The sequence below is a fragment of the Chamaea fasciata genome, unplaced genomic scaffold, assembly GCF_029207755.1.
Source record: "Chamaea fasciata isolate MVZ Bird 193981 ecotype frontalis unplaced genomic scaffold, bChaFas1.0.hap1 SCAF_6, whole genome shotgun sequence".
NCBI lineage: Eukaryota > Metazoa > Chordata > Aves > Passeriformes > Sylviidae > Chamaea > Chamaea fasciata.
The window spans coordinates 70,515,562-70,542,657 of NW_027094091.1; the positions used below are offsets into that span (position 1 = coordinate 70,515,562).

The following is a 27,096-nucleotide window of genomic DNA, read 5'->3' on the forward strand; positions in this document are numbered from 1 at the left end:
AATGGCCCAGAAGGTGATGGCTTGTAGCAGCTCCTAAAACAGAAAGGCAGTTTCATTCAGCTTTTAAGGCTGCACCCGTGGCACGTTTTATTTTCTAACGTGTCCCTGCATCACCTCCACTTTTAGTGGTTGATGTGGTTTCATATTCCAGTCATTGTCTGAGCTGCTTTATACACCCTGGGCTCTTAAAAAGAAGCAGATTCCTCTTCTTGTTCTGTGGCTGACAGAGACGTGGTAAAGCTCAAAGCTGAGCAAAGGGTGTTGCACTTTAATTTCAGAGAAAGGAACCAAGACCAGAAATTCAGGACAATGTAGATGCTCCTTTCGCAAGAAGTGGCATTTCCTAATCTAGTTTAGGGTGGGTAATATTTCAGAGCTTCTCTTGAGCATTCTGGGAGCTGTTTATTTACCTGCTTTTGACAAATGAGATCTCAGAGCTGTGAAACACGCTCTGTGTCATTTGATTGGAAAGGCCCCTGAGAGAGAGGTTTTGCCTTCCTGGAAATGTAAGCCTGGGGATAACATTTCTTCCCCCTGGTTTAAAGGTTTCATTTAAAAGGAGCCGTGCATTTTTCAGACTCTGTCAAAGCTCATAGGACGTTTTGTTCTGGCTTTTAAAATCCCCAGCACAGCTCAGTGTGGTCACTTCTGATTCCTTTGCCCACTCTCACTCATGATTAATTTTACACCTGTCATGACAAGTGTAATGATGGCATCAGTCTTTAGGTAAAGGCCTGTCAAGAAGTAAAACAGATTAATAATTTTGTATGTATCCTCTCTGGAGAGAAAGTAACAGGGCACGTTGGCCTCAGCCACAGTGGTATTTTAAATCTCTTCAGTCAGACTAAGAAATGAACCTGAAAAGTCATGAGAGAGGGTGCATGGAGATAGTCTGGTCTCCATCAGTACAATTCCTGCTGAAGGGATGGATGTGAATCTTCAGGGAAGGGTGGAACTGTCAGAAAAGCATTAGATGGTTCCTACACAGACAGGGAGGATCTAACCTGAAGCTAATTGGGAGAAAGCACGAGAGAGGGAGGTATGTGCTAACCCTTTTTTCACTCTCTTCTGTTAGACAGGTCCTGGCCAGATCTTGCAAGGGCTTTTCTTTAGAAGGGAAGGTTGAAGAGGAGAGGGTAAAGAGAGAAAGAAGGGAGAGGATCTCTTCTTGGGCAGGAAGCACTGTGCACCACTGGGGGTTTAGACTTGACAGGATCTTTTGGTGCTCACCGTTCTGCTCTCTCTCTGAGAGCGTTTCTGCTGAAGCTTGTGAAAGGTGCCCCGAGACCTGCTTTTCCTTGAACAGAAACACTGTTTTTTTTGCTGTCCCTGCAGGGTGCCACCCTTCATGTAAAACCTGCACTGGCCAGGGTCCCTTCTCCTGTTCTTCCTGCAACACCAGCCTGGTCCTGTCCCACACGGGCGCGTGTGCTCCGCTCTGCTCCCTGGGATACTACAGGGATGACAGGCAGACCTGCAGACGTGAGTGCCTCTCCCCCAGCCACCTGTCCTCTCCACAATGCGTTTGCCAACGTGTCTTTTCTCGTTCCTTTGCTCACTGTTCCCCTCGCCTGGGAAAGAAAGGTTTGCAGTGCCTAAAAATGCAATGTGAGTTGACAGAGGTGATGAGCTGCCTCAGGAGCAGAGCCTACAGCAGGGTTGAAATTTGAAAACAGTTGCAGTTTTGTTATTGACCTCGAAGACAAGAGGCTTTGTGTCCCGCTGTAAAAATCTGCAGGAGCATCTGTGCAGGTTTCCCTGTGATGGATGTTGGGTTTGATGAAAACTTGGCAAGTTGAGACCAGTTTTAATCAATCCTTACTAAGGCTAACCCCCTCCCCGCTGCACTACCTGCCAGTACATGCCATGGAAGCTGCATTGTAGCATTTATGTCCATTTCTCCTCACGTGAAACCACGGGAGAAACAAGGTACAGCTTGGCAGATACACACCTGAGCTGATTGTAATGATCTGGTGGAACTCATCTGGTAATAAGTTGTTTTATCCTGCCCTTGCTATCCTTTGTGAATCTCTCAGGGCCTCTCTTTTCCCTTATGTTTTTGTGTTCACTCTGGCCCTGGGTTATTCCTCTCGTAATTATTTGGCTTGATGCAAAACGTTATGGTCCAAAGATATAAAAACAAGGGAGAAAGCCCTGCTTGAATCGTCCCACTATAACGCACACACCTAAAAATGAGTGAATACTGAAGTGGTTTGGTCACTGTGAACCTGAACACTTAGATTAGGGAAGTCCCATGTTAGCCTGCTTTAAATTCTCCCAATTTATAATAAACTCTGTTGCATTGAGTCCAGGTATCATTGTCATCCTACCTGGACCCAGTATTGTCACTGATGAGGTCCTGTAGGAGGAAAACAATGTGCTTGTCAGCTTTACCTGCCTTTTTGTTGGAATAGATGGTTCTCCTGAAACTATTATTTCCACCTGATCAGCAGAAATGGAGACACCTCACATAAGTTCAAGGAAATAGCTGGAAGGACTTGTACCATTCTTCTGCTGCGAAAAAAAACCAGGCTATTCAATAATAATAAAAAAAAAGGAAAGTAATAAAAAATAGGAATTTAAAAAAAAAAAAGGATTCTTGCTGTTCTGGCTGGTTTCTTACAAGCTCACCAAATTACTCAAGTTTTTCTTCTGCAGTAGGGATTCTCTTATTGCTTGCTGCACCAGAATATCTCCCTTCCTAATTACATGCCCCTTTCTAATGAAAGCTTTCCTGTTGATAGCTCCTGCCTCAGGATATCAAGGTAGACCAGGAATGTTCCTGAGGCTTGCACCCTTCCTGAATTTGGTTCAGAGGCGCAACTGCAAATAGATTTTTTTTTTAATATTTTTTTTTTTTGGCAAGCCAATTCAGCTACTCTAATCTCCTTATTGCAAATGGCTTTTTAAGAAGTGTTTGTAATCCTTGGAGCTGGAGGCTCAAGGCCAAGTGTGTTGGATTTTTGTCATTCCAACTGTCACTTGTGCCTTTTCAAGTGCTGCTGATAAGCCACAGAGATACAAATTGTCCCATGCTGCTGGGAAACTGCCACTTCGAGGGAATGAAGATTGTTTAATCGGAGGTTGGCTGTTAGGCTGAGAAAATCTGGTCTCTCTTCGACGTTTATTTTCGTCTCTTTGCACTTTTGAGGAACTCGGGGTTGGAATGAGGGTTCAGAGAGATACTGAGCGCACGTATGGGCTCTGGGAGATATTTTTAAATTCAATGACATCCTGGCCCAGGAGCAGTGAGAGGTTTAACGAGTCCTTCATGGGCTTAAAAATGCAGATAGGGAGCCGTGCTGATAAAACAAGCAGGCAGGTTTGCTTCCAGATACGGTTTTTGCTTACTCTCCTGGCATGCCTCCACGAGTAGTCTCATTCCCATGGATTTAGACTTCATGTAGAATGTTTCACTGTATTTTTAACAGTTGGCTCTTTGGAGCACTTTTTTTAAAGTGATTTTTTTCACGTAGTATTCTTAAGTGAAGAAAAAGCAGTGGCACCAGAGCACCTAAAAGCAGCGGCTTGATTCTTTAGGTAAACATTTTGCTAGAAATCATTTGTACATCAATAAAATGCAGACCTTCTGTGACATTTTTTAGAGGAGCTTAAGCAAGGAACGGTGTTGAAAAACACTGTGTTCTCGCTTCAGTGAGAGCAACGTGGGTATTTTCACATCTTCTTTGGTATTTGGAGATTTTTTGGTTATAAAACTGTGTTTTGAATTAACATTTCAGTATTTATCACCCAAACTGTTAGTACAGCCTCCTGCGAAGTTTAGTTCCTGGACATCAAAGAGGTGAGTTGAAATATTCTGAACCTCTGGACTTTGATTCTAGATTCAGTAAATCCCTGAATTATTTTTTTTTCCTGGCATCTTTATTGCTCCCCGCAGCTCCAGAATTTCACACTGTGTGCAGATAAAAAGGTGGAAACGTTAAGTGAAATTAAATGGGCCTTTGGTCCGCCAAGGATTGCAGCAGTCTACTCTGCCCTCCAGATTTCTGTGTTTCTGGGTAAAGAGTTGTATGAAATGCAGGTTGCACAAGGGAAATTTAAAAAAAAAAAACAAACAACAGAGACATTCCAGCCTATTCCAGGTGGAAGGGGGCTCTTTACATTTTGGAGAATGCGAAAAGGAACACAACGAGCAAAAACTCCGAAGTGTCCACAGAGGACAAGAGGAGCAGCAAGGCTGCAGGGTAACACCGTTTTTAGCGGTGCAGTCAGCTGGTACATCGGGAATGACGCTGATTTTCCTTGTCTTTCCACAGCTTGCGGCAGCCAGTGCCGGAGCTGCGACTCGGCCGCCGGCTGCACGTCGTGCAGGGATGCAGCCGAGGTCCTGCTCTTCGGGGAGTGCCAGTATGAGAGCTGTGCTCAGCAGTATTACCTGGATTTTTCCAGCAGGACTTGCAGAGGTGAAAAATACCTGGCTGGTTTCGAGGAAAAAAAAAAAGGGAAGAGAAATAGAAATAAATACAAGTTCCTCGGCTAAGAATCCATTAGATGGCAGCGGGAGCTGTGCAGGTGGCCTGCTTTAGAAAGGGTGTAGGAAGGGGAAAATTGTTCAGTGACAGGTTGCTTGCCAGGTTTCTGCAGGGTTTGGGGGTTTTTTTTGCTTTTTGGGCAGCCTGCTGTCACATACTTGAGCCTTTCAGTGGAACAAGATTATTGCAAATCGCTCTCTTGTAAATGATTTTGTAACTGAGCCAGCAAAGTTTTCAGGGGTCAGGTCCAGCAATTCATTTAGTCACGGGTCAGCTGATGAACGAGTGAGCTTGCCAGGATAAGTCTCTTTTAGGGGGCTTATCTGGCCTCCTGTACTTACCTGTCTCCCTCTCTGTCTTACTAAATCCTGCATCACTGCATGGCTGCAGAAACAGCAGTTTAGAGTGATTTAAAAGACGCACGACTTGAAAGATTTCCAGAACTCCCCAGCAGAGTGTTCCCTAATGAAAATAAGTGATGTTTTCCCACAGCTTGCACACCCCAAGTGCTAAGCCCCTGTGCAGGGTGAGCACCCCAGAAAGGCCTGCCCTGAACGGATTCGTGTTTTCTTCCAGAGTGTGATTGGAGCTGTAATGCCTGCAAAGGTCCCCAAAGGACTGACTGCCTGCAGTGCATGGAAGGCCACATTCTCCACCAAGGAGCTTGTGTGGAAGAGTGCCCTCCAGCTTTCTACCGGGAATCAGACACGTGCCAGAGTGAGTTTTTACGGAGCATTACTTCCAACGTGTTTCCCTGCTCGTCTCCCAAGAGCTGCCAAGCTGAACTCCGCCTGTGTCTCTTTAGGGTGTGATCAGCCCTGCCTTCAGTGCCACCAAGCAGACAAGTGCAGCCTTTGCCCAGCTCCATTCTTCCTGCTGGGCAGCCTCTGTGTTCCCAAATGTGGGCAGAGATACTACGCAGACGAGGCACGGCACGAGTGCACAGGTGAGCACAGCGAGCTCGATGCAGGGACAGTGGGCAAATGAGGAAGGAACTTCTGTCACAACTCTTTGCTCGCTATCTTGACTCTCCTTCTCAGGTAGGTAAGACACGTGGTGGTGCTTCTGCTCTGACCCTGGGGACAGCTCTGCATACCAGGGGCTGCACTGGTTTTGCAGTGTCTCAGTGGGGTTGTGCTTTCCATCCGATGCAGCTTGTCCTCCTGGATGCCTGGAGTGTGACAGTGGCAGCCTGTGCCACCTCTGTGATAGCACCACATTTCTGAAGAATAAGATCTGTGTTTCTGCCTGTGGCCAGGGTTTCTATGGCAATACACGGACCAGAGAGTGTGAAGAAGGTGAGTGTCTCTCAAGAGACGGCACCATTTACCATCAGTGTAAAACCAGTGACAAAATTATCTTGGGAGAAATCCCTTCCCGAGTCAAGTTTAGTGGTCACTTATCCATTCTTCATTCTAAATGAAGATTTACTAGTGTGTCTGCAGGGCAAGCCGGAGAGCGTTGGCATTCAATTCCGTGGTGGGGAAAGCAAGGCAGGAAGTGATTCGCCCGAGTCATGGCGGGGATTGGGATGGATTGCAGTCCACCTGGGACAGGAATGAACAGGGCACACAAAAAATACTGGTGACAGGCATGACGCCAACGCAGCCCGTGGTGATCCCTGCAGTAACACTTCTCCCTTCTTTCCCTTCAGCCAGCAGGCATCCCTCGAGCTCCCGCGTGCGCAGCACCCTCACGGTGGGGATTGGCGGGGTGCAGCCCCTAGACCTGTCCTTGCTGGGTGTGTGTGATCCTGCCGGGACCTCGGGCCGGCTGCTGTTCCACGTGGACAGCATTCCTTCCACCGGCCGGCTGGTGATGCTGCTGGACGGGCGGGAGGTGCCGCTGGGCCACGGCCACGGCTTCAGCTGCAGGGACGTGCGGGCGAGGAGGGTGCGCTTCGTGCACAGCAAAGAGGAGCCCAGGTGACTGGGGGAAAGCTTGTTTTTTGAGCTCTTGCCTCACTAAAAAAAAATGGTTGTATCTTGAGAACAGGTATTTCCTTCTTCCTTGGAAGCGTTCCTCCCAGGAGGCGCGCTTCCCACTGCTGCTAAATCAACTTGGAGCATACTGTACCACAGTGTAACTGGTGGTGCAGAACTTCTCAGTTTGTGGTAGAAGAGGTCACCGTGACCCAACTCCCAAACCTTCTGTGCTTTTGGGGTGCAGGAATCTTCAGGATACTCAGCTGAAAGTTAAAACTGGCACATTAGTCTGACTGTTACCACAGTTTCTTGATATTGTCAGGAGGATGCTCAGGTGATGTCACTGCTGTGCTCTCTGGCATAGTTTGCCTCCAGCCGTTCCTTGCTTGCCTCCAGTATGAGCTCTGTTAGTACCTTGGAATAATCCGTGGTGATTAGTAACTGGCAAAGCTCACACTTTGCAAGGATGTTGCAAGGCAGCAGATTTTTCCTGCAGCCAGGCAATAAGGCAGCCACGGTGCCAAATTTCACACCTGATCTGCATCACCATAAAGCCTTGGCACCAAAGTGACATCGGTGGAACTGCTGTAAATTTCTGGCTGTATAAGTGTGGGAGGTCTTCGATCTAAGTAAGATCTGAAGAAGACTGTCGGGGTGTCCTGATGCCAAGGGTTAGCTGGTGTTCACCAGACTTGAGGCATATATTCCTGTATCCCGCTTTTTGTTTTTTCTTAGTCTACCTGGTAGTCACCATGAGATGTCAGCATCTTGTCTTGAGAAACAAAGCTACTCTATTACTAAGTATTACTCCATTTATTATTTATACTGTTACTTGAAACTTCAAGGTGTTTGGGTGGCATCACTGAAAAGTAAATGGGAAGGAAAAATCCTGGCAAGTCCTGAAGCCAGATAAGTGATGTTGTTCTTTAGCAGCGGGCGGCTGACATTTCGAATTGGCACTTTATCTTGGGGATGCCATCCGGTGTGGATGAGGGAGATGAGGGTATATTATTGCACAGCTAAAGGTGTTTTATTACCTGTTGTGACTGTTGTGAATCTTCAGGAAAAAACACTATAAAAACATAATTGGAGAAAACTTGAGCTAAAGCTTCTGTCACCGAGCCTGTCATTTTTGCCGAATGTATAATGTGCTTATCATTTTTGAGTCATTAATTTGTATTTTGCTGTATTTTGGCTTGCTGGGGACCTGTTTAGGAAAGGACAGTTTTCCTTGAAGGTCAGTGATCAACAGTCATTCTCCCACCTTGAGGTGATCAACATTCAAGCCTTCTCAACACAGGTAACAAAGCCTGGGAACAACCCCAAATTTTGTACCGTCTGAAGCCCTGGTTTCTTGCAGGGATAATAAAGGAGATGGGCAGAACTTGAGCAGGGATTCAGATCAGGCAAACTGGACTCAACTCTCCCTTAGGGATGGCAGCCAGGAGTCACATGGAGAAAGGGGACTGGGGGGATTGACTGGAAAAGTTGGCCTGTGTCGTTTTGCTTGTGCAGGGAGTTGCAGCTGTGCAATCATAGAGCAATTACCAGCGAGGGCTAAGGAATCCCTACTGCTCCGATTATCCTTTGGATCTGCTGATGCTCCAGTTCTTGATCCTCTTGCTGCAGGGCGACTGGGCCAGGATTGATCCCGATGGCAGGAAAGCTTTGACACTCAGGTTCAATGCTCTGTTCTAGGACAGCTGGGAATTAAATCAGCATGAGCTATTGAAAGCGTGTCTCTTAAACTTCTCACCACTCCTGGGCCTGGGCAAAGGTGATGGTACTGCCAAGTGTCCGTGTCTCCTGTATTAATTGTTATTTTAACGTCTGTGGCACAATATATGGGTCTCGCCCCCGAGGGGGTCCAGGCACCTCAACGGGTTCCAGGTTTCCAGGGAGCCTTTGCAGCTTGCACTGATCTTTTTCCGGTTCGGAAAGCTCGATCAGAAGTTGTGACTACTTGGCATATCCTTGCAAATAGAGACCTTAAAGTGCAAAAGAGAATCCGCTATTCTTAAGGTCCATTTACATCCTCAGAGGGGCACCAAATGACTGGACAGAACTCTTCTGGAGCTGGCTCCTTCCTGCCTACAAGCCTGGCTCGGCCCCCACCCTCACCATGAGTAATTTATATTCCGTATTAGTCATTCCCATAACTTCTGGAAATTAGAAGCGCTCTAGTTTGTCCTCTAAGAATAAGACAAACTGTGGGTTTTGATCCTGCTGTGTGTATATTGATTCTGGCTGGTGCGGAGATCTTGGCTCAGCCTGATCTCCTGTTTACCTCAGTAGGACATTCACCGAAGTAAGAGCTGCAGTCGCTGCCCCAGAATACATAAGTGAGGTTTAATGACAGGAATTTTGCCTATTGATCCCTAATAACCGTGGGAGGTCGTGCTCAGGTGAGGTGGCAGCGGTTGGCTCCCTGATGGGTGTTCCCAGGGCTTTGACTTTGTCGCTGTGGGAGCACCTCCCTCCCGAGGCAGTGCATTACCCATGGTAAATGATGTTTATTGGGATCAACAGAGACTGCAGGTTGAAACTTTTTTGATGACAAAGAGCTGGAGAGCTAATTGAAACCAGCAGAAATGTGGCCTCTAGTTGAGTAATGCTGCGGGGAGTGCTGGAAGTGAAATAAATACTGATGATGAAGGCACCCAGTTCTGCTGTCATCTCAAAAGGCTAATGAGGATCAGCTAGAGTCAGATGCCTTCTGTGTAAACGTCCTAAGTTTTTGCCTTTCCTAAGCCTGATGTGGCATGAGAATCTTCTTTTAATGGGACTAATTCAGTTCAAATGCTAACTATTATTAGATCTGCCCACCGGGGGAAACGGTGTGGAGAGTCATTCTCTGCTGCTAAGAAATAGGAGATTTCCAGGGATGAAGTGAGCTGATGTCCTCATCCCCAAACTTTTAATTCCAGCCTTTGATCATGATCCAATCTGCCAGGTTCAGCAGACACCCCAGAGCCGCTTTTGTGTTCCAGGCCCCGTACGTGTTCAGGAACGAGCCCCTCCTTGTCAGCCGGGGGGAAACCGGGACGATATCGGAGCTGGTGCTTGCCGTGGGGGACAGTGACAATCCTCAGGATGTGGTGCTGATGGTTTTGGAGCCTCCACGCCACGGGAGGCTGCTGGGGCCCCCTGGGGACCCTGCCACCTTCCGCCTGGGTGACCTGGCGGGCGGGCGGCTGCGCTACGCCCACGACGGCTCCGACAGCCGGCAGGACACGGCGCTCCTGCAAGTGAGCGACGGGTACCACTTCCAGAACATCCTGCTCCACATCAGGATTGCTCCCAAGGTACGTGCCGGCACACAAACCCTGGCAGGCACATTGAGAGTCTGGAGAAGTGCCGCTCTGTCCCTGAGGTGTCGCTAATCCTGAGTAACCAACCCGAGAAAGTAGGGGATTGATTGGGTTTTGGAGGTCGCCCGGATTTTTGGTTTGCAAACGGCTCAAATTTGTGCGGCTTTGACGATTCGAAGTCCATGGGTATTTGATAGAAAGTAATAAACTCCAATAAAACAGAAGGAGAAAACGCCGAAGATATCTTCATTCCTTATTAATGTGAAAGAGTAACAAAAAGTAGAGCTGTCAGGAGAGAAGGTCACAGTTTGCAGTCTTTTATGCAGAGATCTGACGCAGAGTCTTCAAGTTCCACCCCTTGGCAAGGAGTTGGGAGGAGGTGACATTGCCCCTCTTTTGCCCTCTTTACTGTGTTAGATGTCTTTCACAGCGACTTGGGCAGGACAATTCGAAGGGAGCTTTGCAAGCACTCCGTGCGTCCACGGAGTTCCGCCCACGGAGGCGCTGATCCCATTTGGACCCTGCAGGTTCTCCTCAAGCTACGGTAGTAATTGATGGTAATTAGTGCCGTGGCTCACACAGCAGTCTGGGGATGAAACGGGAATTGCTTTCAAGGCTGGTGCTGGTGTTAGACTCCTGGAATTAGAGGAGCTCTGCCTGTGGTTTCTTCACCCGGATCACTTCCATGGCCCTAAGGAGCCTAAATAGGATCACAAGGGCCGTGAAAATGCTTGGACACCACTCTGTGTTCTTTGTAACATCCTTTTTTTGCCCCCCCCCTCTGTTGATTAAGCAGGTTCTTGTAAATGCCAGTGAGGGTGAATTGCTGAGAGTAGTTCCTTTTATTATCCTGTTTTGTGCTCCCTTGTTCCCCCTTATCGTTCCACATTTCCCTGTGCAGCACTTGGCTACAGAGAAGAATGAAGACGGTGACAGGGCAGCTTTTAGGGCTTTTTCCAGTCCCTTTGGTTGCTAAGGGCTGCTTTTGCCATCCAGACCCTTTGCTGGAACTGTTGCAGTCTGAACAGGGACATGGAAGCCTTTCTTTTCGGAGAGACCAGGGGGAACACAGGAAAAAAAAAAAAGGCAAAAGATGTTTATTTTAGGTGTATCCCAGACCTCTAGAGATCCAGCTAAGGGAGGTCTCCAAGGTATTTGCAAGGCAGCTGACCTTGCCCTGCCTGGGAGCAGGTAGCTGAAGCAAAGACCAGGGAGCTTGTGAGCCTCCCTGAGCTCTCTGAAAACACTTTTACTGTGCTGTGAATTCATTCACGTTAAATATATTTTTAAAATAGATTGCCAAGCAAAAAGAGCTGTCTCATGAGTCTGTTCTTATGAACAAGCAGCATCAAAGCCATGTGGGAACATGCTGGATGAATCTGATGTGGCCAGTGAAGGAACATTCAGTCATTTAGTGACCTAAAAGCTGAAGGTTTCCGTGTTCATAACAAACCCACAGTGTAAATGGAGTACAAATTAGGTGGGTGCACGGCAGACGTGCCAAAAAGGAGGTCGGAAATCATCCTGTAATGTGGTTCCTTTTCACAAACGTCTTTTTAGCTCTCTCTCCTGTCTCTGTGGCAGACCCAGAAGAGCTCAGCAATGAGTCATTGATCAGTTTGAGGGCTGATTATGTGGAGTAGTAAATGAGGAGGAAGGTGATCCCTTAGATGGAGCAGTCGGGATTTTGACTGCTCACAGTTCAAGGTGAACTGCAGCCACTGCCAATTTCAAGGTGAATGTGCAGAAATCCGGAAAAGAAGTCACATTTACAGCAGCTGGGGTTATGAGAAAGAACCATGGCATGGAAGAGGCCACGGGGATTTTGGTGACCTGTCCAGCAAAGCAAATTAGAGCCAGAAAGGGCCTGATATAATCCTTGAATGCCAGAGTAGCGTTACTGGAACATACGGAAACTGTAGTGAAACTATTTACTGCAATCCAGTGCTGACATCCGCATTTCAGGAAGCTTAAACTAATATTGGATAAATATTCATTTGAAAAAAAAAAAGAAAGCCACAGGAATAGTTCAAAGGTTAGGAAACCCACTGAGTAACTAAAGACTTGGGTGGATGCTCAGGGGGAATGAGGATGGTGGTAAAAGACAAAATTATGGAGGGAGACTTGGGTCAGGAAGGTTTAGGGCCAGCTGCAGAAAATTAGGAATTAGAGGACGAGGTCAGTTCTACAGGCTGGGAATTGGGTCTGAGGGACACAGCACAAGGATCCACAAGCATTTCTTCAAGCAGACAACCAGGGTGGAATCCATAAGAAATCCCAGAATACTCTCCTTGACCCTTTCTTTTCCCTAGCAAGACTGTTTCCATCGGCGCAGCGTTGCTCACATTCCAGTCAGTCTTTCCCTGCTGTCCCCCTGCCTGCAGAGTGACAGGAGCCCCCGGCTGGTGACAAATTCCTTGGTCTGGGTGCCCCAGGGAGGCATGCTGCAGATCTCCAAGACAATCCTGCACGCCGAGCTGCCCGGCGCCCGGGACTCTGACATCACCTACACCATCACCGAGGACCAGCCCAGACATGGTAAATCTCTCTGGAGCTCTGCTGTCCGAGAGCACCGCCCTTCCCTGGTGTTCCGTGCACAACCCAGTGGCATTTGGGGGGAATATTTCCTTAGAATGGTAGGCTGGGTGAGTGCTGCTCTCCTCACCTTTTCGCACTTGTGACGGCCATGCAAAGTAACGAAGCGCTTTTGCCCTTCCTGATCATCTGTGTTTCTCCAGTGGTGGTGGAGCGCCAGCGTGTTTACAGCCCTGAGAGAGCAGAACCTTACTGCCAAAAGATAATCCTCCCCAGCGAGTGTCTGGTTTGAGGAGCACAGAGTAGCGTCTACCCTCTAGAAACTGCTGAGCCAAAGTTGACCTTGAAGAATTCCCTCGATTCCCTGACATTTGCTTTAATTTGTCCCAGAGCAGGGGGTTGCCGACTGAAACAGGAATTGGGGGTGTTTGGGTCTGTAGATAATTCTTGTCCCCAAATTCCCTTTGAGAGGCTCTGAGCTCAGCTCTCAGAGCAGTGACTTTCACCAGCAACCCCATGCTTAGGGAGGATCTTCTGGGCACAGGCTGAGGGGGAGTGTGGAAGATTCTGGGATTTGTGACTGAGCTATAAATGGAGAAGAACAGGATGAAAAAGAGGTGTCATGTGGAGGGAAACGAAATATGGAAAGAAAAGAAAAATGTTCTTTTCTTACTGGGCATCACTATTTCCTTCACAAAACCCATGTCTTCGAGTAACATATTTTGCACTTCTAAGAAATGATACCACATTTAATTTGCTGATCCAGGAAAATCAGAGGATCCCTCTAGCAACATCCATGTTTTTTTTGGGTTTTCTTTTCCTCCTCTTGCTGTGAGGACAGGCTGGTTTCCACAACAGCTGCCAGCACCTGATGGAAATAGAGATAATGAGAGTTTTGCAGTTTAGAAGAGAAGTAATTAATTTGTGTTTCCCCTTTAGTTTTCTGCAGATGAAGGTCTGTCGTCTCGTTTTTAATAAGCATTTACATGAAAACAGGAATTTTTCCCCGAGGAGCTTGTCTCCCGCTGCCTAACCCTAACTAAAATTTATAATCCTGTGTTTGTATCACCGTAATTATTGCTGCTGTGATTAACTGCAGTAATACAAACAGGTTTGTAGCTGCAGGTGAGGAAGAAGCAGCAGAAATCAATGATCACCAAAATTTTGTCTAAAACGCTGTTTTGCAGAAAGGGAGGGGGAAAATAAGAGGGAGGGAAATGTGGAAAATTGGTCCTGAATCCAGGACGACTTATCTGCCTAACTTAGTCTGTGACTAATAGGAAAGATATTCATACCTATAGAAAATACAGAATTTGATTTTTAGATTTTTAGGGGAATTCCCATGAGCAAAACCATAAGTTCTGGAATGTAATTAGGGTACTGATAAAGGAATTTTAGTCCAGAGTTTGACGATTGAATGGAAGTGTGAGATTGCATCTTGCTGAATTACTTTTTTTTATGTTGCTCCAACTTTTCGAGGGTGGTTTGGAGAAACGAAATGGGAGAGCTTATGATGGATGTTTCACGTAACAGAGTGATTAATTGTCAATCGGCAGAATTATCAACCTGTTTAACGGAATTAATTAACAAGATTTCCCAATGTCACCGGGACGTCTCAATGTCCGCTGGTGTCTTTTGGGAACTCTGCTGCTATTTCTGTCACTTAACAGTGCATGGAAAAAAGCTCTGACTGGGTGGGCGTTTGCCTTGGCTTCTCCTTAGCTGGTGCAAAGGCACCTCTTGCTCCCTGCGTTGAAGTTCCTCCTTGCTTTTCCCAGGGGAAGTGGTGCTGCTGGTCCCGATGCCGGCGGACGGCCCGGCGGACTCCTGGCAGCTTTTACCTGATGGAAGAGCAGCCTCACCCACAACCTCCTTCACCCAGCAGGACATCAGCGATGGCATCGTGTGGTACAGGCACTCTGGAGCTGAAGTGGAGAGTGACTCCTTCCAGTTCCAGGTATTCCTCACCGTGTCCCTAGAAATACCACGTGGCAGCTCTCTGAGGTTACCCCACCTGTGTCTTGCGAGTCCCAGTCTTAACAATAACACAGATATGTGTGTAAATACGTGCTGGCAAATACACCACCCTCTCATAAAACCCGTCGTGTTTGCACCTAGTGAAAAAAATTCCAGGTGCCTTTTTTAAAAAGGATGTGTTTTGCAAGCCCCAGAGCCACGCAACCCTTGGTTTCTAAGGTCATAATTTAATTTGGGCTTCAGAGCCCTTCGTCTTGCAAACGGGCCAAAAGGTAGAAGCACTCCCCAGCAGCTGGGAAACTAAAACAAATCCCCACTCCCCACAGGTTTAAGAGCCATAAAATTCCTCAGACAGGTCCTTGCTGTTTGCTGGGAGGGTTTCACAGCCTCCCCTAACTAAGCCTACGTGAACATTGGCACGCAGTGTTTGTTACATCTGGTTTACAAGGCAGAAGCAATTACTGTAGCACCGGAGAGGCAATTAAGGTAATTTCTAAAGTAATTAACATAAGTGATAATGAGGAATTTGTGAGCGTCAGTGTTGAACGAGCTAATCTTTGGCTTAATTGCCGCATTCCTCTTACAGGCTATGCATTTTGCATGAGTTGAGTGTTTGGGTTTAGTATCTCTGAGCAGCAGTGATAACTGTGCAGAGAGCTAAGAAAGGGAGCTGGGAATTCCTGGTCACATCAGGAGATCGTGACACCCCTGTCCATGCCTTGAATTTCGGGGCCAAGGTGTTGTTTTCATTGGTTTTAGGACAGAGCAGGCGCGGCACACGGCTAAAATGAAATCATTCCTTCCATCAGAACTTACGTTTTTATCTGTTTTATAAAAATGAAGCTTCAGGATGTCCGTTCCCACTCAAAAAGTGCACTGTGGAGTTCCAGAGCACACTGCCATCCCTGCTAAAAGATAAAGCCATAACTGAGTCTATCAAAGAAGGGAGCTGTATTTCTTTGGGTGCTTACTTCACCCCAGGATTGCTGGGCGCATTTGCAGGCTCACCTCTAGGGAATGGTTCTGGTACTCTGAATTTTCACCAATTTAATGTAATTAGCTTTCTGTGTCTTTGCTGCAGGCTTGCAATTAGGAGTTAGATTTATAATTTTTTGCTGCTAGAGCGCAAAATGTAATTTATGAGTCTGTGAAACACGAGTGCAACCCATCTTGGAAGCTGCTGGGATCACAGGGAGCCACTGCCAAGGGGAAGTCAGAAACTGGTCTAGAAATCGCTTGCTGGTTCACATGATCTTTCCTTCCCAGGTGTCCAGCTCTGGCAGTCCTCAAACCAGCTTGGAAAGCCACGTGTTCAACGTTGCCGTTCTGCCCCAGACACCCAAAGCCCCTCAGCTTTCCCTCGGCTCCTCTTTGCACATGGCTGTAAGTGATGGCACCACACAGGTGGCTGGAGTAGGAATGGGGGAAAAACAGATTAGAAGAGTAACTGGGGAAGGGGGACGGTGCAGAAAATACCCCTGGAAAGTTGAAAAGCTCAGTATTGAAAGTGATGAACGTACAGACTGGAAAGGGGGGGGGGGGGGAGAGAGAGACGCAAAATCAACATTTTCTGGAATTCTTACCCTTTCCTGACAAGCCAGGAGGAATGGCAAGAGAGCAAAACTGTGGGTTAGACCGTAACGAATGGGTTTTGCCAGTAGTTCCATTGTAAGCTTGATCCAAACCGTAGCTTCAGGATTGACCATTTGGATGAGAGCGGTCTCTCCAAGGCGGTTCCTTCCCCGACTGCGCTGATTGGAAAGATGATCTTGGAGTTTAAAGTCTGTTTTGTGGGCTCTCAGACTGTGGTGCAAACCTTCCCCTGCGTGTCCCCATCCAGGTGGGGGTGAAGTCCAGCTGTCCCCTCTGCTTCTCCTGTTCTGCATGGCACAACAGCCTTGTCAAGGTTTAAAATAGTGGCGACCTTTCCTGGGTGATAATGAAACATGGTCAGACTGCCGCTTGGAGCCATTCATCTTCCCGCTCCTGACTTTTTGTTGTTGTCATTATTGACAAAATTGATGGGAGAGATGTCTGGCAGAGCCACGCAGCGCTGGGTTTTATAGCTAATTACTCCCTGCAAAATTCAATAGGGCCATAAAACACCTTTTACCTCACCACCTGCGAGTCCCACCTTTGGGAGAGACAAATAGGCCTCGGAGGCAGCGAGGAAGAAACATAACCTTAAATCTTTCCGTCAGAAAATTGCACTTCCCTGCGCCAATGTGATCGAGTTCTGTTCATTCGTCTTCAGACTCCTTCAGAATGAGACTTCTAAAGCTGAGGGGAAAGCACAATACTTTGAGTCCTCCCATCCCTCTAGTCTTGACTTGTGCTGCTGAGAAAGGTCAGGGGAAGTTTGATGACTCTTTTGTTAAACTGGACACAACGTCTGTATTGGTTTTTCTTCAATCGAGTCAACCTGCTTCCCCCATGTTGGTAACCTTTCATGTTCCAAAGCAGATGATTTAAGTGCCCGTATCCTTAATTTAGGTCGTTCTCTCCCTATTTTGATCAAGGTTATGAAATGAGCTGGGTGCTTTTCATACCCAGCTGAGCTGTTTCATTTGGCTACTTCTCAGAGCTGTTAATTCTGCAGGATTAAGGTTCATGAACACGTAGAAATTAACTGGGTTTGGGCACCTAAGTCTCTTCAAGCAGCGCTGTAATTCCTTTAACGCCCTGCCTGCCTTCGGTTCACGATTATCTTGTTATGGAAGGATCAGAGCAATTTTAGACAGGTTTAAAACAAAAGGGAAAGCTTTGGTTCCTCTAAATTCCAATGGAAAGGGCTGGGTCATTTTCAGGGTTTCTTTTAAAAGAGAATCCAGTCCAGCCACATCAGACTATATGAGAAAACTACATGGACAATGAGTTACATGTTCATCCAGGGAGTTCTTGATCAAACTAAGTTTTCCTTTCTCTCTTTCTAATTGCCGCAGGTCCAAAGAGAAACCTGGCCACCTGTGGTGTATCTGCAGGGGACAGGGGGTCAGGTTTAGGTTTTAAGAACTGGGTCTTTCCATTTAAAGACTGTCTTATATTTAACTAGAGCACACCAAATTCTCTTTCAATGCATTTTTGGGTGAATTTTCCCATGTCTCTGGCCTTGATGCTCATGGTCTGATGTGTTTATTGAGGTGCTGGAGGACCGTGTGACAGTGATTGAGCCTCATCACCTCTCCTTTGTAGACCCGGAGATTCCCAGTGAGAAACTCCTGTACAACGTGACTGTGCCTCTCCTTCCTGGGCAAGGCAAGTGAACCTGTTGCTGCTGCGTTAATTGCTATTTTTCTGAGCACAGCTCCTCCTTTCCACAGAGTATCATTCCGTGGAGGCACCTGTCAATCCATTTGGCCTCTTTCCTAAGCTTTTAAACCCCTAGTTCCTTAACCCCATTTCTTTGGCTTCTTTAGGAATGTGCTGCCAAACTGAGGCACTTTTAGCTACTGTCTGAATGATATTGAAGGTTGTGTCCCATGGCTTTCTGCTTCCCACCTCTCCAGTGAGAGGTTATGTGAAGAAATGCCTAAGTGAGGGATCTCTGTTTCATTTCTCTCATCCCTAGATCCCATCCTCGATGCAAGTTGCATCCATATGACTTGTTCTCCAACTGGTACAAAGAACAACCCGGGGAAAGCAAAGGAAGCTGTGGGATCAGGTGGAGTAATTAACCCCTCTTGCTAATGCTGGTGTCTCTGCATCCGTAGGTATCGTGGAGCACAGGGACAGGCCTCTGTCCCCAGTCAGGTACTTCACCCAGGCTGACATAAACCACGGCAGGATTGCTTATCGTCCGCCGACCGCCGCTCCTCACCTCAGGGAGATCATGGCCTTCTCCTTCGCAGGTGAGCATCCCAGTGCTCCTTGCAGGGCCGGGACAGGCAGCTGGAACGCTGGTGTCCCTCCTCGCTGAGGAAAAGACTCCTGCCCAGTTCAATGTCAGCACGTGCTTTCTCCAAAGTCCTCCAAATCCAGGAGGACTGCTCTCCTGCCCTGACCGCAATCACTCTGTGCTTGTGTTTGTCCCACCAGGTCTCCCAGAGTCTGTGAACTTCCGATTCACAGGTATGTGAACCGCTTGCTCTTTCCTGGCCAAAGCAATTCTCGTGCTTCTTTTGCCCTCCCCATAGCCTGTTACTCCTTGGCCTTTGCTCTGCTGCAGGCACACCTGTGGGCACTCAGTAGGAGTTTCTGGAAATGCACATGCCTGGGGAATGTTAATTCGCCTGGCTCCCAGCAGTGTTTTACGGAAGCTGAGCTGCAGCTTGCTAGAGACATCTTTTCCCAGTGGCTGCCTGGAATCAGTCCTAAAAGCCTGATTCATTCCTGTTGTCCCCCCAGTGTGAGCAAGGAGTTTTACACTCTCACTTTATATATTTTTTTAATACAGTGTGGAGACATTTCTGCAATTAAATTGCCACAGATAAGCTGCTTGCCTGTTTAACACATCTTTCTGTTTCTGGGTGCTCTCTGGCTTCCACCAGCAAGGAGAAGTCCGTGTTCTGAGTTAGGGGCAGAGAGTAATGCTCTTGGCCTGTGTGAAATGTGTGTGTATGTCCACAGACAAAGGTGCAGCCTGGAAAGGTGCGAGATGAGTCAGGGACGTGGGATGGTGATTTTTGTACAGACAGGTGAACTTCCCGGGTGAAGGCTCCCTGCAAACCCACCCCTGCACTCAGGCGTGGTTTCTGTCTGTGCCTAGTGTCTGGTGGGGAGCACACGACCCCGGAGATGGTGTTTGTCATCCACCTGCTCTCCGCCGAGCAGCAGCCTCCGGTCTTCCAGATCGCGGCTCCGTTCCTGGAGGTCAGCCAGGGAGGCAGAGCCACCATCGGTGAGTGGGGTGCATGGGGCAGGGTGTGGGGCTCAGCTCACTGCCAGGGGGCCCAGGTTCACTTGGGAGCCACTCTATTAGACAATTCCCTAATACAGCCCGAGCATCACCAGGGAACAAAGTGTTTCCATGAAACTCGCAGCTCCTGGACTAGGGCAGCTCCAGAATTATTTACTTCTTTTGTACTGACTGAATTACGGGGTTTTTTTGGCTCCATTCACACAAGCTATGCTCTCTTTCCCTGGCACAGGGATCCAGTTGGCTGTAAGTGACACGGATACAGCTCCTGAGGGTCTTTTCTTTGAGCTGGTGAAACCTCCCCATCATGGCATTGTGCTCAAGTACAGCGCAGATGTGCAGGAGCTCATGAGAGCAGGTGAGTGGAGTAAGAGTTTCCCTCAGTGCAGGAGAGGGGCCAGCCTGGCTGGTTCAGGTGAGCAGGAGGAGACAGGTGGCCCTGGCAGATAGAAATGCATCCATAGGGAAGCCTTATCTAGCTGAAGGCTCACAAAGCAGCTGGGAAGAAAAGGAAGGTTTGCTGCCCTCCTTGAGAATCACGAGGAGGTTGCTGGAACTGGGAAGGTCACAGCTTTTCCTCTGCCCTGCCAGCTCCTTTATAAATGTCCTCATAACTCACAGCCCTGGCAGGGTGGGATTAAATGCCATCTTAGCTCTTGATTAAGGGTCGTTTGAGTCGGATTCCTGCGCTGAGCGGAGCCTCTCTGACTCGTGTGTCTCCTCCCTGGGAAGGCGACACCTTCACCTACGAGGACGTCACTCGGAACGCTCTGCAGTACGTGCACGACGGCTCAGCAGCAGCAGAGGACAGCATGGAAATCTCTGTCACCGACGGTGTCACCACAGTCACCACGGTGCTGAGGGTGGACGTGTCCCAGCTGGACACCCACGGCCCCCAGCTGGCCCCGGGCTGCTCGCTGGCCGTCACCGTGGCCAGCAAAAGCTCGGTGACCCTCTCCCGACAGCACCTCGCTTACACGGTGAGTTTTCATCTGTTTCCAAACCCAGGGAATGCTGCCAGCCCCGCTCTCCTTATTCCCCCACACACCTCTCTGCTGTCAGCGTGGATTCTGCGTAAAGAGCTCAAGTTTTGACTGCTGCCAAAAAGGGGATAACAGGGTCTTTCATCCCACAGGGATTTAAGGTTATCCCCATTTGACTGTAACAGAGGTGAACTGCCATGCTAAACATGAGAACCTAGTTAATCCCAGATTTTTTTCTATCAAACAGACTTGCTAATAAAGCACATGGATTTGCTAAGTGTTAATCCCTCGAAAATTTCAGCCCCCTTACCCACCTTCCAAAATTGCCTGGTTCTTTTTCTGGGCAGATTGGGAAGGGGGAAGGATTAAACAAGCCCAAGGTGCTGCAGAGCCTGGGAGCTTGAGTTGGTCCCAGGGCTGTGCAAGGGTTATCCTGCTGGTGCCATTCCCAAGAAAGCTCTGTACTCCTTGCAGACGATTTAGCAAGCTCCTGAGGGAGGAGAGATCGCAGTACAGGTGTGAGCCTGGAGAGACCGGAGCTGAGAGAGGCTGGCTGTCAGAGACATGATTGGGATTTTTTTTTTTTTTTTCCAAGGGATCAGTCTGGATACAAGTCTGGAATCTGTCCTGTCCTCCTCTCAAGGAGGAAGGCTGACAAGGGAGCTGCTCAGGTTTAATCTCAGTAAGAGGACAGATAGGGAAAAGAGGATTTCACTCCTGACCCATATGCTCAGGATGTGTTGATTTCTGCTCTGGGTCTAATTTTTCAAGCACCTAGCAAAACTCTTCTAAGAGAGGTGACATCTGAGTTGTGATACTGTAGTGGGGTTGTACTTGATGCGGTTGAAAAGAGACAAAATCAGCTTTTAGTTCAGTGTGAAGTACTTTGAAAGTGAAAATACCGGGTTTATGTCTGGGAGGCTGTGTTAATGTGATACAAGGACATAGAGAAAGCCTTTCTGAGCTGAGAGAAAATGAAAATACATTTTATGGTATATTTTGAAAATGTCAACCCTCTTGACTCTCTTCTCATCGGTAGAAGAGCTTCATTTAATATTCATCTGTGGGTCTGACCCAGCCAAGCAGCTGTAATTCCCTATGAAACATTTACTCTTCCTTCCATTTTTAGTGGAACAAAGCAATGGCTAATTTTGCGCTGTGTTGAGTTGGTTTGTTTCTTCATGCTTAGGACAACAATTCTCCTGACTCAGAGATCAGAATCCAGTTGGTATCTCTGCCAGCCTATGGAACTCTCCTAAGGGTGTCAGGCTCCCACAGTGAAGAGCTTTCCAAGGTTTATAATTTCACCATGGAAGACATCAACAGCCAGAGGATCAGGTAGCAAAGAGCTATTTTCCTTCAAGCCATACCAGTTAAAAGCTCAGAGGTTTTTTTTTTCCCCCCCCCCGAGATTTCTGGGCCACTTAAAAGAATTCTGGGAATGACTGTGAAGGAGGCTTGGGAACTGAGACACCACCACTCTTTCAAGAGGATTGCCTCACCTCTAACTGCAGGGATGGGATGCATCTGCCCCAGGGGTCAGTGAGACTCCCTGACTCCCCGTGTCCTCATTCCACAGCTACTCCACCACGTTTGAGACCAGCAATCAGCCCATTACTGACATCTTCCACTTCTCTGTCCTGGATGCTGACAACAACCACCTGGACAGGCAGATGTTCACCATCACCATCACATCTGCCCCGGCACCGCCCGCGCTCATCGCCTTTGCTGACCACGTCACCGTGAGTGGCTGCCCGGGGGACAGGGACAGTGTTGGGGGTTAGGTTCCCAAACCAAGACAGACAGGAATGGCTTAGATGGAGCAACTGAACGGTTTTCCTGCACCGGGGGGAAATCACTGAGTAAAACATCGTGTCACTTGTGCCGTGCGCAGGGTGAACAAATCAGTTGGAAGCCAGAGGAGGCTGACAGTCCGTCTGCATCCCTGAACCTCATCTGTTTATATCTGTTCTAATCAGCAGCTGCCTGTCCCTAGGGTGTCTTCTTGATATCAGTGGAGCAAGTCAGATTTATCCCTACTCAGTATTTCATCCCTAATTTCACCAGGGTGTGTGTAAGAGATGAGCAGAAGACAAGTCTGAAGACGCCTGGCGCTTTGGACTGACCCAGAGCATTTCACACTCCTTTTGGAAGTCCTGTCCTGTTGCAGCAGCCCTCTTATTAGAGGATAAAAATGAGCCGAGGCACAGGCTCCTGTTAAACACAGCATGAAAAGGGTCCTGGTTTATTCCTCTTCACAGCCTAGTCATTTTAACTCCAGCCATTCACTGACTCTGGCTGCAGCCAGCTCCTGCTGTAGGTTTCCCTTGCAACCCCTGACTGCTGGTTTTTCCTGCTGGTATTTCCAGCTAAACCATGACTGCAGGTATCAGTTTGTGGACTCCGAGTGCAGGGTTTCACCCAGCTAGACTATGCCTGCAGGTTCCAGCAGCAGGCTCTAACTGCAGACCCAGACTGACCTCACAGAATCCTGCCCCATGATTCTCTCCCTCATGCTCCTCAAGGATCCTTCTCCATGATGATGCTCCCCTCACCAGCTAACTCCCTCTTTTATCTCACTCACTGGATATAGCTGTTACTTACCAGGGGTGAGGTCACCTTTATTCCCCTCTACAATCTCCCTCCTCTCCAGCTTTGCATTCCCCCTCCCTTGCCTTCAAAAGGCTCTCCACAACAAGGAATGCAGGTCTTGCCTTCCGAGAGGTCACCGTGACTCTGCCGGTTCCCTTCCTGCCCTGATAAAGATCTCACAGGCTCCTCTTGGAGGCCCGGCAGGTTTTGTTCTTCCCATCCCACCTCACCTCCCTGCTGAATTCCTGATTAACAGACCTTGGGGAGGATGGGACAGCACTCCAGGGCCCGGACAAGCCTCTTCCATGGAGGCCGCCTCATTCAGTAAGGATTTGTGTTGTCTGCTGTTGCTTTCCAGGTGGATGAGGGAGGCAGGGTTCTGCTGCTGGCTCATCACCACTTCTCTGCTGATTATGATGCTGCTGCCAAGGAGGACCTGAGGGTCACTGTGGTCACTCTGCCTGTGTATGGCTACATCGAGAACGCCAGGACAGGTAAACTGCTTGGCTCTCCCTTCTTCCTCCTGGCTGGTTTGTGCTCCTAACAGGATCGCATCTGTCATATCCCGGGGAGGGGATGGCTTCTGCTGCATCTAAAACTCCAGCTTCCCCAGTGCCCACTCTAACACAGCAGATGTTGCTTCCCTCAAAGGCCACAAGATGTGGGGAGCCAAGCTGTAGAAAGGAAGATCCCTCCTTCTGCACCCTTCATGATGCGCCTTTCCTCCCCTCATCCTGCTGGGTTTACGTTGAGTTTATCAGCCACTTGAGCATCCTTTCACCAGTGATATTCTGGTTTGCAGGCGAGAGCTTTGGCCCGCAGAGTGAGTCTGCCGGGACCGCAGACGCGTCCTTTTCCCTTCAAGATGTTCTGGAGAACAGCATTTACTACTTCCAGAGCGTTCATGAAAGCATTGAGCCCACAAGTGATGTTTTCAGCTTCTATGTGAGTGATGGCTTCAGCCAGTCAGAGGTGCAGAGCATCAACATCACAATCCAGGTACGCCGGCTGCCAGAGCCCTCTCCTTTCACACAAACACTTTTCAAGGGCAAGCTTTACTCCTTCCTTTTTAGTATGTGGGAAGGGGATTAAAGGGAGATTCTTCCCCCTAGCACAGGCACATAATTTACCTGTGATGCCCAAGGAGAGTTGTGCTTTGTAGCCTCTTCTCCAACACTTACTGCTCTGTCCCTTCTCTCTTGGAAGCAGCCATGCTGCTGGATAGATTTGGAGGGACTGGTGATTTGGGAGCTTGTGTTTGATTCGGGTGGGCCTTTCCCTGCGTTCATTTTCCCTTTTGTGGCTGCTGTCCTTGCGCAGCGGCAGAACGACGAGCCCCCGAAGATGGTGCTGGAGCCTGTGCGGGTGCAGGAGGGCTCAGCCGTGGTTGTTACCAACGCCTCGCTCAGCCTGCACGACTTGGACACCCAGAGCAGTGAGCTGGTCATCGTGGTGAGCCAAAGTCCTGAGCACGGTATGTCCTGACAGGCCGGGGGCGTGAGGGACGGGGCGTCTTTCTGCGTCGGTGTCTGTCTGTCTGTCTTCACTGCGTGTGTGTCTAAGAGCTCCCGCTGTGAGAGGGGGATAAAGCACAATTTGGACCAGGATTGTGCTTGAGGACAGCCCTGTTCTTGGCGAGTTGTGCCTCGCTCCTTGCCGGAGAGCAGAAGGGGGCGGTGCACGTGTTTCCCTGGGAAGTTCCGTGCTGTGTCCCCCCAGTCCCGGCTCCTCCTGGCAGGAGGCATCTCTCCGCAGTGCCCAGGCCAGGCGGCGTGTCAGGCGAAGGCTCTGTCCCCAGCAGGCTGTGTTGATCCCTGTGCTGTTTTCCAGGCCAGCTCCGCAGGAGGCAGAGCGCGGCGCAGGCCCTGGAGCAGGGACAGGTGCTGTCCAGGGGCTCCTCCTTCACCTACCAGGACGTTCTGGATGAGCTGATCGTTTACACTCGGAGCGGTGCCGCAGCGCAGACAGACGAGTTTGGCTTCTCCCTCACGGACGGGCTCTACACACAGGCGGGGAGGCTGGAATTCTCCGTGGAGCTGCCGAGGAAACAGCCGCCCTCTTTAGCTGTCAGCAGGGACCTGCAGCTCCCAGCTGGTACGGGGACAGGGATGGCAGTGGCATTGCTTGGTGCTGCTGGATGGTCCAGCCTAACCCGGTCGCTTCACTGGGCCGGCTGAAGCTGACTGTGGGTTTGCTTTCTCCTGGTGCAGGCTCTGCAGCTCGGCTCACGGCTCAGCACCTGAAAGCAGCAGCAGCAGGTCACTGGGGGGACACGGCCATCAGGTTTGTCCTGAGGAGGGACCCCAGCTGGGGACAGCTGCAGCTGACCGCAGCTGATAGTCCAGTCCAGATCTCTGCCAAAGGACCCCTCAAAAGTTTCACCCAGGCTGATATAAACAAAGGTGAGAGTGCTGGATTTTAGGTCGTCACAGCAAGAATATAAACCAAGGCTGCTTTAGGTAGTCCTGTGAGGAGCAGGGAGTTGGACCTGATGATCCTTATGGGTCCTTTCCAGTTTGAGATATTCCATGACTCTGTGATCTTTATGAGAGGGGGACGATGAGCTGAACTAGGGAAGGGAGAGGGAAAGAAGTAAGCGCAGGTTGTTAAGTTAGAGGCAGAACCATGTATCATTAAACATGTTTTAAAAGTCTCTCTCAGCAGGAGAAAAAGAATAAAGAGAGAAAGTAATGAAACCCAAATCCAGGAGCTCTGTCAAGCCCCATGTGCCTCAGCTGATGGTGCCAGCCTGCTTCCATACTAAGAATTAAATACTGCAGCCTGTAATAAAACATCTCTTTTCTGCTGTCCCTCTCTCCAGGGCACGTGGTGTACAGCCACCGGAAAGGGGATCCCGGCGGAAACTTCCCCTTCACCTTTGACGTGATGGATGCAGATGGCAACAAACTGGTGGACCAGGTTTTCTACATCCACGTAACAGGTAAAAAGTAGTGCTGGAGTTATGTTTTCTTTGCTGCAGAGCTCAGGCCTGCTCACAGATTCCCGTCCCACGTGCACTGCAAGGCAAAATGTAATTCTTGAGGTGCGGTTTTGATGCACTGTCAGTTCAAAGGCCTTTGAAGTGAGGGGCATGGGGAGATTTTGCAGATGTAAGGGTTCATTCTTTGGCTTCTGACAAACTCACTGAAAAGGCAGAAATGTCTTCACGCTGTTTAGATTGTCTCTAAGACACTATAATGTTACCATCCCTGATTAATGGCAAGGCCCAAAGTTCCTGTTTCGGAATTATCAAAACGTTCGTGCGTGTGTTGTCTTTTGCTTGAGCACAAGTACCCAAGGGAAGGAGCGTGACTGTCTCCTCACTCACCTTCGTGTTTAACCCTTCCAGAGGACAGATTTCCCCCCTCCATCATCACTAACAAGGGGCTGGTGTTGGATGAGAACTCGGCGAAGGCAATCACAACCCTCCAGCTCTCGGCCGCTGACCAGGACAGCGAGGCCTCCCAGCTCCAGTACAAGGTCACCCGGCAGCCACAGCTGGGACATCTGGAGCACGTGGCCTCCCCAGGTGAGCAGGGAGGTGTTGGGCCCTCAGGGCTGCAAAACACTGGAGGCTTCCGAGCCCTAAACATTCACTGCAGGAAGAACGTGCCCAGAGGCAGCGGCACAGAATTCCGATACCTGTTAGAAATCAAAGGGCCATGAGCCCAGAGGGTTGGGGAATAAGGTGAGTGGAGGCAGAGCAGCCTAATAATCCCAGCTGAGGATTTATTCAGCCTCTGGGCCGGTTTATGGCCCTACTGCTGCTTCTGCATGACAGGAAAACCTTTGGCATTTGCTGCGAACAGCACAGTGCCCCAACGAAACCATCCCTTAATGTCCTTGGAAACAGCCCATGCTGGTGAACAGACGACGTGCTTTCCGTCCCCCTCTTGGCCAGTCTGTCCCTTGGTCCCTAAAACCCAGCCTCTTTCCCTAGCTGTGCTGTGGAGGGAGGAAAGGAACACAGTCCACTGAGTTTAACAGGAAGCAATGTTGGGGTGTGATGGTTGTGCTGGATAATGAACCCTGGTTGTTCAGGGAAGGGGGTTGGTCAGCTCTGCTCATGTGATCTGAATTTCAGAGCTGCCTTTCATGCCTGCTGACAGTGAGAGTGTGCTGCCCCTCTCTGATGAATTAATCTCAAACGGTGGTGTCATATAAGATGCTCTTCTGATTTTATTATACTCGTCTAAGATTATATTTCTTCTTAGCTTTAGATTTCTCATTAACACGAGATTAAAGTGGAAATATCTGCTGTGTGTTTTCAAGATGCAGACAGTTCCTGTACAGCTCAGTTTGAGTGCGTGGTTTGCCTCATCTTCTTACCAAAACCGTGTTGAAAGGGCAGGAATAATGAATGAGTTACAATAAGCAAACTACTCCCTGCTGAGAGTAAATTAAAAACTTGCAATATTTTTCTCC

At 48.8% G+C, this 27,096-nt stretch overlaps 1 protein-coding gene across 1 annotated transcript in view; it reads left to right on the top strand.

Moving 5' to 3' along the window:
* Window positions 1-27,096, top strand: part of FRAS1 (Fraser extracellular matrix complex subunit 1) — a 101,572-nt gene that overhangs the window by 57,755 nt on the left and 16,721 nt on the right. Inside the window, exons 20-45 of the mRNA XM_066184773.1 lie at window positions 1,336-1,482; window positions 4,278-4,424; window positions 5,070-5,210; window positions 5,299-5,439; window positions 5,648-5,791; window positions 6,148-6,418; window positions 7,634-7,718; window positions 9,409-9,723; window positions 12,114-12,267; window positions 14,043-14,221; window positions 15,508-15,624; window positions 17,382-17,496; window positions 17,952-18,089; window positions 18,277-18,309; window positions 18,947-19,078; window positions 19,329-19,454; window positions 19,829-20,076; window positions 21,269-21,417; window positions 21,659-21,821; window positions 23,030-23,165; window positions 23,474-23,670; window positions 23,992-24,145; window positions 24,502-24,765; window positions 24,882-25,073; window positions 25,493-25,612; window positions 26,021-26,200. Coding sequence (XP_066040870.1) covers window positions 1,336-1,482; window positions 4,278-4,424; window positions 5,070-5,210; window positions 5,299-5,439; window positions 5,648-5,791; window positions 6,148-6,418; window positions 7,634-7,718; window positions 9,409-9,723; window positions 12,114-12,267; window positions 14,043-14,221; window positions 15,508-15,624; window positions 17,382-17,496; window positions 17,952-18,089; window positions 18,277-18,309; window positions 18,947-19,078; window positions 19,329-19,454; window positions 19,829-20,076; window positions 21,269-21,417; window positions 21,659-21,821; window positions 23,030-23,165; window positions 23,474-23,670; window positions 23,992-24,145; window positions 24,502-24,765; window positions 24,882-25,073; window positions 25,493-25,612; window positions 26,021-26,200 — 4,188 coding nt within the window. The remainder of the gene's footprint in view (window positions 1-1,335; window positions 1,483-4,277; window positions 4,425-5,069; window positions 5,211-5,298; window positions 5,440-5,647; window positions 5,792-6,147; window positions 6,419-7,633; window positions 7,719-9,408; window positions 9,724-12,113; window positions 12,268-14,042; window positions 14,222-15,507; window positions 15,625-17,381; window positions 17,497-17,951; window positions 18,090-18,276; window positions 18,310-18,946; window positions 19,079-19,328; window positions 19,455-19,828; window positions 20,077-21,268; window positions 21,418-21,658; window positions 21,822-23,029; window positions 23,166-23,473; window positions 23,671-23,991; window positions 24,146-24,501; window positions 24,766-24,881; window positions 25,074-25,492; window positions 25,613-26,020; window positions 26,201-27,096) is intronic.